The sequence below is a fragment of the Setaria italica genome, chromosome V (genome assembly GCF_000263155.2).
Source record: "Setaria italica strain Yugu1 chromosome V, Setaria_italica_v2.0, whole genome shotgun sequence".
Taxonomy (NCBI): Eukaryota; Viridiplantae; Streptophyta; class Magnoliopsida; order Poales; family Poaceae; genus Setaria; species Setaria italica.
This window is the reverse complement of record NC_028454.1, coordinates 43714530-43727860: the sequence shown is the minus strand read 5'-3', so window position 1 is coordinate 43727860 and position 13331 is coordinate 43714530. Positions and strand designations below refer to the sequence as shown.

Genomic DNA, 13331 nt, shown 5'->3' with positions numbered 1-13331 from the left:
ATTTTTTTTAGTACGCGCAGTCCATCGATCTTATGGACACGTCTGCTTCCTTCCAAAATATAAATGTCATTGGCGAAACGAGCGTAGCTCAGCTGTTAAGGTTCTTTGTGATGAACATACCTACTAGGTTCGAGTTCTCAACTCATCATTGCTGCTCGTATTTTCTTAGATTTATTTCAAGATAATACTGACGCTATCCTTTCAGTGGTAAGCGACATGCACCTACTAGTAGGGTTACGCGTATGTTCATAGGGACGAGTGTGCGTATGCGTATGTGAAGGTTTTCATCTGTACTGTGTGATTCAAAAAAAATAAAAATAAATGTCATTGTAAATTCAAATCTTACAACATGCCAACAGGGTATACTTCATCTGAATATTTCGCCCATGCATGTAAAATTTCTTGCCTGCTACATTTTCATTGGACTTAAGAATTCTGATACCAGAAGTCGAACAAAGCAGAAGAGGGCCTTATTCACTCAGATAAAAGCAACTGACAGCCTCGAGACAAGTTTTGAGTTACATGCTGTAACAAAATACAAAAGAAATTCTGAATGTTTCTTTGACTAGTTACTTCTAGTGTCCATTCGGCTCGACATGCTACATGTCATGGAAACAAAGATACTCCGAGCATCATCTGGTAGATCTGCAACATGCAAATACACATCTGAATGTGCCTATGCAGTAGCCTCAGCTTTGGTATTCTTAGCATCTTCTTCCTCCTTGGTTCTGTTTGCCTGCTCTTTTTTTTGGGCTCTTATTAATGCACGCCTTGCACGAGGGCGCATCTCGCGTACTTGCCGGGGCGGCATCACAAAAGGTTCAAGAGCGCGGTCATGGAATGGATGCTCATTTCCAGAAAATATCCTCAGCTTGCGATCCCTGTCCTGAAGGATCAGAATAATATATGTCAGACATCAATATCATAAGCACATTGGTTATACTTATACCAGCGTGACAAGAAAAGAGGCATGATTTCTCAAAGTTACAATGTTATGGAATATTCCATCGGCACACAACATTACAATTTAATATGATGAAATCTCAACCAAGAAAAGAAATGATTGGAATATATCCAATACCAAGTTTGCTCTCCAACAGATCTAGTTATCACAGATATTTTATTTAACACTGGTTACAAGACAGCAACAATTTCTTAAAAATCATTAATTGGATCAGCTAGCTTCAACAATGCAGCGCACAGATTTAATAAACCAGGGGTGATATAATACAGACAAATAGACATTTCTCTAGCAGTCGTTGAATCAAGAAAGGACTGCTAGAGATCAAACCCAGTGAGAGTCTCAGGAAAGAGCATAAAAATGAGATACTAGTGGTGGTAATCACAGGTAGTAATAATAAAGAGGGCCAAAATTGTTCATCAATGCAAGATAAAATTAATCATTAACCGTTAAACAACAGAAAATAATGCTAGCAATAACAATCAAGTAACTAGTCCAAGAAACAAATGAGCTCACGCGGTCATGCCTTATCATCGATTAGAGAATAAAAGAGAAACAAAGTTTCACTTACATCACGCAATCTGTTGCGAGGAAGCATGCGCAGGACAGCTTTGCGAATCACTTCAGTTGGGTCTTTTTCCATCTGGTCCTTGAGCCTTCTTTCCTTTAGGTGGCCAATATACCTGTTCAGGGAGGAAACTATATAACAAGAGAAACCTAATGATATCTTACATACAATGTATTGAACAATTTTGCTGGGACTTACTAACCCTGTGTGCCAGTAGTAAATCTTGTCAGTCATTTTTCTTCCTGTAACACTGATATCCTTGGCATTAAGCACAATGCACATGTCTCCATTTTCCACATGTGGTGCATACGTTGGTTTATCCTTGCCCTGTAGCACAACAGCTATTTGGGATGCCAACCGTCCAAGCACCTATCACAGAGACGAAGCAACTTACCACATAACATTTTCTGATGAATTTTTATTACAGCTGAAACAAGTGAAAGAATCCCAACCTGACCCTTTGCATCAAACACACGCCAGCGCAGACCATCTAAATTGATTCTCCTTAAACCTGCAAGTGCTTTCTGCACAAAAGGAAGCATCGGTCACTGCCAGGACTTGACATTTTACTAGTATAGGCTCAACAACTACATTAAGGTAGTTCAGAGTCAGGAAACCAAAAAATACATGGTGGATGTGGAAACAGATTTGTAATGCATAGTTATTTGGGGATCCTATTTGCATAATTCTTCCCTTATTACAGGTAAATGAAAGAAACAGAAATACAGTTTCTTTAACTCAATATCACGAATGGATGAATCTACATAACCACACTACCATCAAAAATTATATGTAATTTGTTTGCACAATACCAAAATGGTTGCAAAGAGGTGCCATCAGCATGTGCCTTACTAATATGTTCTACAAATTCAGTGGCAGGATGAACACACTTACAAGTAATAATATTGGTAGCAAAATGCCTAGCAAAGGCAGCTTAGTATGCATAAATCTAACCAGTGTGTCAGCATCACATTTCATTTCCTGCTTCCTGGTGAACCACAGCTTAACACAAGTAACAAGTCTACAACTTCACAACCCAGCAAACAATGATAACAAAGAAGTCTTCAGACACAGAGGTCTCAACGGGCAGCATGTACCATCTATGTTCAATTCAGTCCACATAAAAGCATGGCCGATCAAAATCTGGATGATTTACTGTCCAAGTTAATCCATGATTCATAGAGAACACCCCAATGGTCAGCCCCCTGTGACACACGCTCTTGAGGATCAGTCTCCCGGTCACATGCTGCCGGTCACCCCAATCGCGCAAACTAAGTTCTGGTACTCGCCGCGCTCCCTCAAGATGCCCCACGAAAACCCGAAAACCCTACACTCCCCAACCTTCCGCGCACCAAATTAAAGCGCCAGAAGGCGCCGGAGCCACGGACGCGCCACCGCCGGCTTCGAGCTTGAATCTTCAAGTTTGTAGCGCCGGGCGAGGGCAAAATGTATGCGCGTGAGGGAGGTTTTAGCTTGGGAGGAGGAGAGAGAGAAAGGGGGGAGGAGGAGGAGGAGGAGGACGACGACGACGACGAACTCACCTTCAGGTTACCGGTGAACGCCGGCGCCGTAGCCATGTCAGGTGGACGCCGGAAGAGGAGGAGGATGCGGCGGCGGCGGCGGAAGAAGGGATCAGGCGTCGTCGCGTGCTCTGTGTCCGTGAGGCGGCGCGGCGGCGCTCCTCTGGGTATGTTGGCCCAATTGGGAGAGACGCCCGCCCAGTTGTCAAAGCCCAAAAACCGAATAAAGGCCTAAAAGTTGAACAGAACAAAAGGGCCCAGAAAAGCCCAGAAAACCAAAACGTGCTTGCTACGAAGAGATTTTTTTTGCCGCAAGTATGGAGGGAGATTCCCAAAGACTCTTTGCATCACTGGATCCTCGTAAAGTACCTGCTGTTCATGCTCGGCGATGAGCAGCCGCTTCCTCCTAGGGATGCAGCTCGGGTCATGTGTCCACGCCTGCACCTTGAGCTTGGCCATGTCGGTGCGCGCGTCGTCGACGTGCTCGATCCAGCAGGAGGAGGATAGGATCGCCCGTGCAGTACGTTCACTCCACGCGTGCGCAGGAACACCGTCCAGCTCCAGGGAGACGCGGAACTGGAGAATGCGCGAGTCAGCACGAACTAGCCGCGTCCACGGCCGGAAGAAGAAGCGAGTGTCGCCGACGGGGACGCTTCCGGCGCTCATGGCAGCATCCCTTGCACGCTGAGAGGTGAAGGTCACCAGGAATTGTTCAGGCCAGAAGCGCCGGATGGAGAAGTTGTCGCCACCGGCGACGGGGAGCTCGGCGAGTGCGCGGCGCAGACCATCGATGGGCATATCCGCCGGTGCGCCCGGGGCCGCCGCAAGTAAGGCCAACCGCAGACGACCCTCCGTGTCCATGGCAGCGTCGCGGGCGAGAAAGCAGAGCTCCTCAGCGGGACGGGAGGCAGGATGACCGGGCGGGGTTTCATCATCGCCGAAGTAGAGCGACGATGGGCCGCTTCCTCCCCCAAGCTCATCACGTGAACCTCCCGTAAGGGCGGCCGCGGCAGGTTCAGTTGGCTCGGCCGGTTTTGTCCCTGAGCGTGCCCGGCGGCCGGGGGGTTAGCACCCGTGTGCGTGCGCGCCGCCCGTCGTGTTCTCTGTATCCGCCTCTTCAGTTCAGTTAGAGGACTCGAGCGGTGATGTAAACCTGAATTGTGCTCCTGATAATGAACCTATCCGGAAACGACACCGTTCTCCAAGCTCTGAAAGTGTTGCGCAGACGCTCCGCTGCCGCTGCCTAAGGAGGAAGCCTGCTGTTGCATTTGCCTACTTTAAAGATACACATACACATAGCCTTGGGTGCTGTTGCATTTTTTAAGGCACGTATTTCATTAAGAGGAGAAGGGTGCTGTTGTATTTGCCTACTTTAAAGATACACATAGCCTTGGGTTTCACCATGACTTCTCAACCTACTCAGAGATGATACAAATTTTATCCCATTCATTCCAGGGAAAGATGCTGGTATCCTTTTTCTGTGAGGTTATCTCGGCAACTGATAGTGGAGGTCCTGAAATCTTGACACTCATTGATCAACTTAGAAAAACATGTGTCACTTCTCACGTACTCTCATTTGCAGCCAATTGCTTGATCAAGGCATACACCACATGCCACGATGCACAAGCAACAATAGAAAAGTTTTGTCACCTTTGCAGACTTGGATTTGTCCAACAATTTGGCTTGCAACTTTCTGCTCAAATTTGTATCTCAGAGCGGTGAATCGGATATGGTTGTCACCACTTATGATCAAATGAAGTGCTTTCAGTTGACGCTGGATGCTCATTCATTAAACATAGTCACCAGGTCGCTTTTCCAAGCAAATAAGGCTGATGAAGCATTCTAAGTGTGGGTTGGGATGATTGAAATGGGAGTGAAACCAGATGTACACGGATACTCGTCATTTATAATTGGTCTTTGTGATTGTGGAAAGTATGACCTTGCTTATAACATGATAAGCATATATACTGTTCTACAAGAAATCACCCAGGAGAGGGTTCCAATTGAGGCCATGGCTTATAACATGGTAATTGATGGACTATGCAAAGAAATGAAACTGGAGAAGGCTGAAAAAGTCTTGGAGAACAAGACCAAACATGGATCTGCCCCTGATCAATATGGTTATAGCTATCTCATTCGTAGTTATTGCAAAATGGGTAACCTAGAAAAGGCGTGGCATCATGTTGAAGCTATGGTATCCCATGGCATTGAGATAAATTGTCACATTGTTGGCTATCTTCTACAGTGCCTCAGGAAATTAGGCATGACATCTGAAGTTACTGTGTACTTCCAGAAATTTAGAGGTTTAGGACTCCATTTTAATGGCATGCTTTATAACATTGGTATGGATGCTTATTGCAAGCTTGGGAACATGAACGCAGCAGTTCAGCTACTGAATGAAATGATGGCTGAAGGTTTGGCACCAGACAAAATATACTATACATGCCTGATCAATGGTTACTGTCTCAAAGGAGAAACAGAAAATGCTTGGCAAGCATTTGAGCAGATGCTGAAGGCAAATATAAAACCAGATGTAGTTACATATAACATATTGGCCAGTGGATATAGCAGGAATGGTCTTGTTATGAAGGTATTTGATCTTCTAGAGCACATTATGGACCAAGGGTTGGAGCCTAATTCACTCACCTATGGTGTAGTTATTGCTGATTTTTGTATAGGAGGCAACCTGAGCGAAGCAGAGGTGTTATTTAATATAGTAGAAGAAAAAAAGGATAGATGATATTGAAGTGATGTACAGTTCTATGGTCTGTGGTTATTTGCGTTCAGGCTGGACTGACCATGCTTACATGCTTTTCCTCAGGGTTGCTAAACAAGGAAATATGGTGGATCCGTTTTCATGTTTCAAATTGATAAGCGGCCTTTGTAGAGATGGAAAAGTAGAACGGGCTTCAAGTGTATGTAGCATGATGCTGGAAAAGAATGTTGTTCCTCATGTAATTTCCTACAGCAAACTTATATCAGCTTATTGTCAGACGGGAGATATGCACAATGCTCGCTTATGGTTCGATGATATGGTTGAGCGAGGACTTTCTGATGTCATTGCATACACTGCACTGATGAATGGTTATTGCAAGGTTGGCCGGTTGAAAGAAGCTTGTGATTTGTTTGATCAAATGATAAATTTTGGAATCAAGCCTGATGTAGTTGCATACACTGTGCTATTGGATGTCCACCTAAAGGAGATTCTGTACCGAAGGTGGCAGGACATTGCTAAGGAAACAAGGAGTATTCTTCTTAGAGCAAAGCATAAGACGTGGCTGAGCAATATGAAAAACAATGAAATTGAACCTGATGTAGCCTATTACACAGTATTAATTGGCGGGCAGTGCAAAGCAGCATATCTAGATGAAGCTCGGGGATTGTTCGATGAGATGTTAACAAAAGGACTTGCTCCTGATGTTTACGCATACACAGCTCTTGTAAATGGATACTGCAGCCAGGGAGAAACAGCTAAGGCCGAAGATCTTTTACAAGAAATGTTGGATCAGGGAATGAAGCCAGATGTACTGACATTTTCAGTATTAAGTAAGAGAACATGAGAGATTGAAAGGTTCATTCCTATTTATGATGCACCGGTTGTTGTGTGTTGATGAATGACTGAAGAGATCATGCCAACATAAAGGATCATTATCGTTTTCATTTCTGCAAAAACGATCGAGCACTGCATCATTACTGAGATCTGGTACGGGTCGCCGTCGTCTCCGGCTTGGCCCCCCGGCCGTTTCGCCAGGCACGCACCGCCGGTAAGTCCCGCATCGTCGTCGTCGTCATCGTCGCCTCCACGTCGCCATTATTGAGCACTGTTGTGTTTAGCTTGGAGCCGTTGGCTAGCTCACCTCCCTCTCCCTGCTCTTTTAATGGCGGGATTAGCAGGCACATCGTGATGATTGAGGGTACCCCCGTTCCTCTTTTCTTTCGTTTTGCCTCCTTTTAAGCTCGCCTAGCTTTCCTTCGTTCTTTATTCTTTTCATTTTTTTCCCCTGACCGTATCTTCCGGCGGGTTTCATCCCCTTTCTTTACTTACCTCTGCTGCATACTTTGGCCTCGTCCTTGCGTGTGGGCCACCTTGTCTCTCAGGTCTCAGCAGCTAGCTCCTGCACTACTAATCCTACCCTCCACAAATATCAGCTCTTAATCCTCCTCCAAGCCACTGTTAGTTGTCAGCCTATGTAGTAGCTGTGCTGGCGTTAGGACCTCTCTGCTTGTTCATCGTTTTTGTTGTGCTCAGTTAGTTGCTCTTCTTGTCCTTTTGCACCTCACCTTTCATTTCATTCCTTTGCATGGCAAGGGACATAGGCTCTGTCTAGTTCAGTGAGTGAAATTTTACCGAGCTTAGTCATCGCCCTCCTATTCTTCTTCCGTTCTCCTCGGTGGCAGCTCATGGCACATAGCAGGAGCTCATGACATGCGAGTTCAGATAGCTCATCAGTGTGAGGGGTTACCTGAGCTTTATCCTTCTCTGAAGCTTGACATGGAGTGGTGTTGCTTGCAGTACATGCTCAGTCTTGATAGCTTTGGCAGGTTCTTGGTGATTGAAGCATAGTCCAGCAGCCATGGAGGACCCAGGACTAGAGGCGCTCAAGGAAAGAGGATTCAGTGCAGAAACACCATCTTCTCATCAGCAACACCGACACTCAAGAAGGTTAGTATGCAGTAGTTTTTTCAGCATGATGCATATGGTTCTTCTAGCAGTGTGACTGTGTGAGTGTCTGACCATATATTCCTTTTCTTTTTTGAGCAAACAAAAACTGAGCATAAATTCTATAAAAGGCCATAACAGTGGTTTCGATCGCCTTTTTTTGATAATACTGTTTGATTCTTATTTGGTTGCATTAGCAGCATTTTCTGCATAGACCTATTTATATTTTTGTGTGTTACTGTGCTCTGCCATTGTCTTCAGCAGATCACTTCAATAGTCTCTCAGGTGACATGTACTGCCAGTAATGATGTTGAAAGTTTCTGTTCTAGCTACGCAGAGTGCTCGTGCCTTTTCTGTGAATTTGAATAGGAACAGCATTATAGACAGTTGTACTTGAAAAATCATTTTCCAGCACCACATCTTTATGCTATTATGTTTCGTGTCTCCTTTGACTGAAAAAAGATCCTCCTTTGACTACAGAAATATTCAGTTTCAGCATCCTGAGCTGCCAAGCTTTCAGTTACACCTCAAGTGCTTGATTTTCTATCTAACCTTGATAAATTGTTCTCTTTTCAGTGCTATAAGCACATATGTAAATGTCACTGACATATCGCTGTGACTCTCCGATCACATACCTGTGGGTAATCTAATTTGTTTTTTGTTTTTGCTTGCACTGCTTTCTTGTTCATCGAGTAGTCAAAGCAATTATTCTTCAGCCACTTATTTTATTTTGACTGAACTTTGCTTGTTCCACTCCATTTCCTTATTGTGCAGACAACCAATCGCAATAAGATGCTCCATACAAGATATTCTCTTAACCTCCCTGACAAATTTCCCGAGCATCGCATCATCACCAGTGCAGAGAGAACTGAAAGAACTATTTCAAAGGTTAGTTCCATACCCTAACAAATTGGTTCATGATCCTGATCTCGAGGGCCTCTGTTTCCAAAAGCTGAAGAAAAGCTGTCAAAATGCAGGTCTTCCATCCATTCTTTATGAATCACGTTCCTTTTTCTTAATAACTTAGTATATCATGATGCCAACAGAATGATGCTTTGTCATATCTAGGGAGATGTGATTAAAGTCATTAGTTATGATTATGCTCCCTTTTTAAAAATTATGTGTGTGTGTGCTATAGTCAGGAACTGTGTTTCAAGTCCAAATTTTGAACAGCATAAAGTAAATTATCAAAAAAGAATAGTCCAGTTGTTTTGAATGCATTTAATCATACGTGATATTTAGACCTTTTAATCTTTGATTCCTGATTTTGTTTTGAATGCAGTCTGTTGCAGACTTGGCCTGGGAGATAGCAGTCCTTGAGGAGGAAGTTGTTCGCAAGGAACTGCACCTGCTGTCCTTATACAGAGCCGCATTTGATCAATACCTCGGTGTCTCTCCTCGTGCTTCTGCTCTGGTTCAAACCTTTGCCACCTGGAACAGATCAATGCACAGGGGTTATGTTGCATACGAAGGCAACAGTTGTTGATCAGGTGGAGAAAGAATCGCACCGTCAACGCGGCAGAAAGACCACTGACGAGGGCACCCTTCGCCTGAGAAACATCAAGGAGTCTGCAGCCTATAACCTGCCAACACACTGATTATAAACGCGTATGACAGCTTCTCTTCCATTCATCGATACAGTTATTAACTCTGTTTTAGTTGTTGATTCTTCTTAAGTGAAAGCCTCTGACGTGGCTTTGATGTTGCTGAAGCATACTCAGGAGCTATCAAGATCATCTTCAGGGCGGTCCAGTCTCGCAAACTTCTTGAGTGCTTCTATCACTGAATATGTACCCAAGATCTCCTGCAAACTTTCAGAGGACATACTAAGGTGCATTTCTGCTGTCTACTGCAAACTTGCGAGCAAGCCATTGAAAGAGGCAAAATTTGAGCCATCGTCCACTCCTTCTTTCTCATCTGCATCGAGTTCCTTTTCTCTGAAGTACCCGGTCGATAGTTGGAGCCCTCGATGCCATTACAATGTCGACACAACCTCTGATGCATATGGTTCATTTGATGGGAGTAATGTACAATACACTGGGATGATAATTTTTCCAAGGATACATATAGATGAAGACAAATTTGAGTATGCCTCTAAAATGCTGGATACTATCAGGTAAGCGAACTTGTAAAAGATTAATATAGGAAGGAAAAAGAACTTGATTTACATTTTACAGTTGGTCCCTTTGTGTCCCAGAACGCTGATAAAACGGCTGGAGAAGATTGACCCTACAAAGATGGAACATGAAGAGCAACTCTGTTTTTGGATTAACATCCACAATGCTTTGCTTATGCATGTATGTTCAATATTTTTAGCTATTACCACCTTAAAGAATGTTTGCTTTTAGACTCAGCATGATACATAACTAACATTGCTTCTGAAATATTACAGGCTTTCATGGCCTATGGGCTACAGGAAAAACGCATGAAAAGCACTGACATGATTCTGAAGGTACAATTATCATACTTTTGACAATCAGTCAAATAACAACCACACTGGCATTCGAATCACATATGAATTTCTCTGACAGTGTTGAGTAATCTGTTCCAGGCTGCATATAATGTGGGTGGACATTCAGTAAACTCCCAAATTATTCAGAACTCAGTTCTAGGATGCCAATCCCACTGCCCTTCACTGGTATGGCATTCATCAATATAGCAATTATCAGTCAAAGATTTATAACAAAAGAAAAGAAATGTTCGCATCATGAAAGGATAATACTAACATACTGGGCCTGAAATTACAGTGGGTTCGCACGCTATTTCACCAACAAAAAAATCAGGGAGCTCCATGCATCCATATGCGCTTTGTCATCCAGAGCTAATTGCTCACTTTGCTCTTTCCACAGGAGCATTTTCAGATCCACCTGTAAGCTCCACTGCCCTTACTAATTTTTCACCATTCCAACCTTATGTTACTAAGTTATAATTATTGTGAATGACTTCTACAGGTAAGGCTGTACACAGCTAAGAAATTACCACCAACTGGAGCAAGCCAGGACTGAGTTCATTCAAGCAAATGTCATGGTCAGGAAGCAGACCATCTTCCTACCCAAAGTTCTCCACTTTTATGCATAGGATGCTGCTCTAGAGTTGCCTGACCTGATTGACATGGTATGTGAGAGCATGCCTGAACTTCAGCAAAAAGAGATCAGACAATATCTGAGGAGGAGGATTGACAAATGTGTTGAGTGGTTGCCCTACAAATCTTCTTTCAGATATACTGTACATAGGAGTTTGGCTCAATAGAAACTATTTTCCTCTATATGTTTGTGCCTGTAAGTATTGAACTAAGAAAAATTGATATATGCGAGTGTAAATAGGTGAGTGGTAAATTTTCAAAGGGAGGAAAGTTATAGCGTTAAAAAGCTTCTTTCTGTTTACCGCACTACCACAAATTTGCGGATATCGATCGAGGTATTTAATGACAGAAGGGAAAGCCCACATGGCGTGCACTTTCTTGCTCTCAAATAAAATAGATATCCTCAAGATCAACTAATCAAGATACTTCTTCTGATGTTCAAGAACAATACAACCTGAAGGTACAAACGAAAACATTCACTTGAAACAAAAAAAAAACATACTACCTGGGAACTAGAGACAAGATGAGTACCTAAACTGCTGCAACCAAACCAAATTTCATGGCAAACTTCTTCTGATTACAGTCTAGCATCTCGCTGAGGCTGCAACTTGAGTTCTTCTGCTTGAGCACCTTGTGACGGTACTCCAGGCTCCTCTTGAGGCCATGGCGAAAGAACTGGGGGTAATCTACCACCTCACCCATGTCCCGCCCCATTTCTTTGACCAGGAACTTTATCCTTGGCTCCAAGCAATGCTTGACGCTCTTGATAAGAACAGGAGGGTATCCAGCCACCAATGCCATAACCTGACCCTTGCTGAAACCGCAGCTCCGCAAGAACGCTAAATTGGGCCGCAGAATCTTATCCACATCTCGTGACAATATATCAGGGAAGCTCATGATCACCCTTTTGAGATCTAACCCCTGTAACCCGACCTCCGACTTGAGGAATTCGGCAGTGGGACGCAGCCGTTTATCGACACTGTACCCCATGATGTACGGCTCCTTGGTAAGGATCTTGCCGATCATGCCTTCCTTGTCCATGTCCAGGTCCACAAGAAAGTCGACCATCTGCGAGAACTTGGCCTCAATGCTGTAGCTGATGAGGCGCGGGTTGACCATGAGCAGCTTGGCGAGCTGCTTCTCGGAGACGCCGAGTGTCTGGAAGAAGGCCAGGAGTGGGCAGAGTTTCTCCTCTACGCTGTGGAAGAGTATCTGCGGGAACTTGGCGATGGCCTGCGCCACCTCCCCGGGCTTGGCCTGCAGCGTGGCGAGGCACTGCACCGTGGGCACAAGCTTGCCGTCCACGGGCAGGGTGAGCACCTTGGGGCACTTGGCCACCACGTGCCGCAGCCTCCGCCGCTCGATCTTGACGCTGGTGAGGAGGTAGTCCCAGACGCCCGAGGCCTCGCCGGCGTCGAGGCTGTGCAGGTTCTTGCACCTCCTTGCCATGCGCGCGACGGTCTCCTCGTCGAACCCGTTCTCCCTCAACCACTGCGTCAGGCTCTTGCCATTACTGACGCCGCTGGCCATTGGGATCCTTCCCTGTCCAACAACGAAATCCTGTGACAGAATTAGCATGCTAGAGAGGACACCCTTGTCCTCCGGTGGAGCCGATTGAGGGAGCGGGAGCCAAAAAAAATTGGCTCCCCGCGGCTTCTCGCGTCGTTGGACACCCTTGTCCTCCGGTGGGGCCCGCGGGCGGAGGTGGCCGGCGGCGGGCGCAGACGAGGCCCGAGGGCGGCGGCGCGCGCTGGGGCGCGGGGCGGGGCGGAGCTGGAGGGAGCTGCGGCGGGTGAATGGATAGGAAAGAGAGGAAGGGAAGGAAAGTGGGGAAGGATGGGAAGAGAAGAGAAAAGGGAGAAAGGGAAAAATAAAAGAAAAAGAAAAAGGGAGAGAAGGGAAAAGAAAGAGAGAAGAAAAAATAGGGAAAAAAGAGAAAACCGAAAAATAAAAATAAAATGAATAAGAGTATTATAGATATTTCATCATTTTTATTCATGTTACACGGTTAGAAAAAGCTATTTTGCTAAATTTTTTCCATCTAGACAAGTCGAAACTAAAAATATTGCTTCACTGGAGAAGCCACAGCCCCAACCGTTTTAACCACAGCCGCAATCCTACCAGACGGACCTTACTATCGTCTGAAATACTAATTTTTTTTATACTCTCTGAACTACTAATTTGATCACTGCAACGCACCACTCACCACCCAACATTTCCAAAGAAAAAAAGAAACAAATCGAAGATAGTTAACAGGTGTAGGGCTGCAAAGACGATGATAAAACTTTGCGTCTAGAATCAAAATTGAGCAGCAGCACACAAGTTCGGAGGAAGATAGAATCCACCTTGTTCTCGGCACCGGAGAAGGAGAGGCTGCGGGCGCGTAATCGAGTAGGAAGGAAAGAGGGAGGGGAGGAGGATAAGAGAAGATGACGGTGCTTATCTGTCTGTCTCTGACTGTATCAAAACTGGGAGAGAGCTGCAGCGATCTGAAAGGCCCAAAAATACATAGGCCGGCACGACTAAATTCAGCCCAGAAG

The 13331-nt window shown here is 44.9% G+C and overlaps 2 protein-coding genes and 2 pseudogenes across 3 annotated transcripts; 2 read left to right on the top strand and 2 right to left on the bottom strand.

The window, feature by feature from the left end:
• Window positions 1–361: 361 nt before the first annotated feature.
• Window positions 362–3215, bottom strand: LOC101767351 (50S ribosomal protein L13). Its single transcript, XM_004970844.3, has 5 exons — window positions 3071–3215; window positions 1982–2053; window positions 1732–1898; window positions 1533–1644; window positions 362–886 (listed from the first exon to the last, which is right to left on the bottom strand). The coding sequence occupies exons 1-5, from the start codon at window positions 3104–3106 to the stop codon at window positions 677–679; spliced, it is 597 nt and encodes a 198-aa protein (XP_004970901.1). The 5' UTR covers window positions 3107–3215; the 3' UTR covers window positions 362–676.
• A 787-nt stretch (window positions 3216–4002) lies between these two features.
• Window positions 4003–6662, top strand: LOC101771130 (annotated as a pseudogene).
• Window positions 6663–6862: 200 nt separating this feature from the next.
• LOC101770736 lies at window positions 6863–11077 on the top strand (annotated as a pseudogene).
• Window positions 11078–11169: 92 nt separating this feature from the next.
• LOC101766393 (transcription termination factor MTERF6, chloroplastic/mitochondrial) lies at window positions 11170–13212 on the bottom strand. 2 transcript variants are annotated; one of them, XM_004970843.3, is made up of 2 exons: window positions 13137–13212; window positions 11170–12333 (listed from the first exon to the last, which is right to left on the bottom strand). In XM_004970843.3, exon 2 carries the CDS (start codon window positions 12319–12321, stop codon window positions 11323–11325), a length of 999 nt encoding a protein of 332 aa, XP_004970900.1. In that variant the 5' UTR covers window positions 12322–12333; window positions 13137–13212; the 3' UTR covers window positions 11170–11322. The 2 variants fall into 2 exon arrangements, with proteins under 2 accessions (XP_004970900.1, XP_004970899.1); XM_004970842.4 differs by having other exon boundaries at window positions 11170–12351; window positions 13137–13206.
• Window positions 13213–13331: the final 119 nt, after the last annotated feature.

Bases quoted from the DNA above. Each gene is read 5' to 3' on its own strand.
- LOC101767351 (XM_004970844.3), bottom strand. From the start codon at position 3,106: ATGGCTACGGCGCCGGCGTTCACCGGTAACCTGAAG. The intron at 1,899-1,981 runs GTTGGGATTCTT...TCTCTGTGATAG, and splicing joins TGTTTGATGCAAAGGGTCAG to GTGCTTGGACGGTTGGCATC. The intron at 887-1,532 runs GTAAGTGAAACT...CTGATCCTTCAG, and splicing joins CTCGCAACAGATTGCGTGAT to GACAGGGATCGCAAGCTGAG.
- LOC101766393 (XM_004970843.3), bottom strand. From the start codon at position 12,321: ATGGCCAGCGGCGTCAGTAATGGCAAGAGCCTGACGCAGTGGTTGAGG.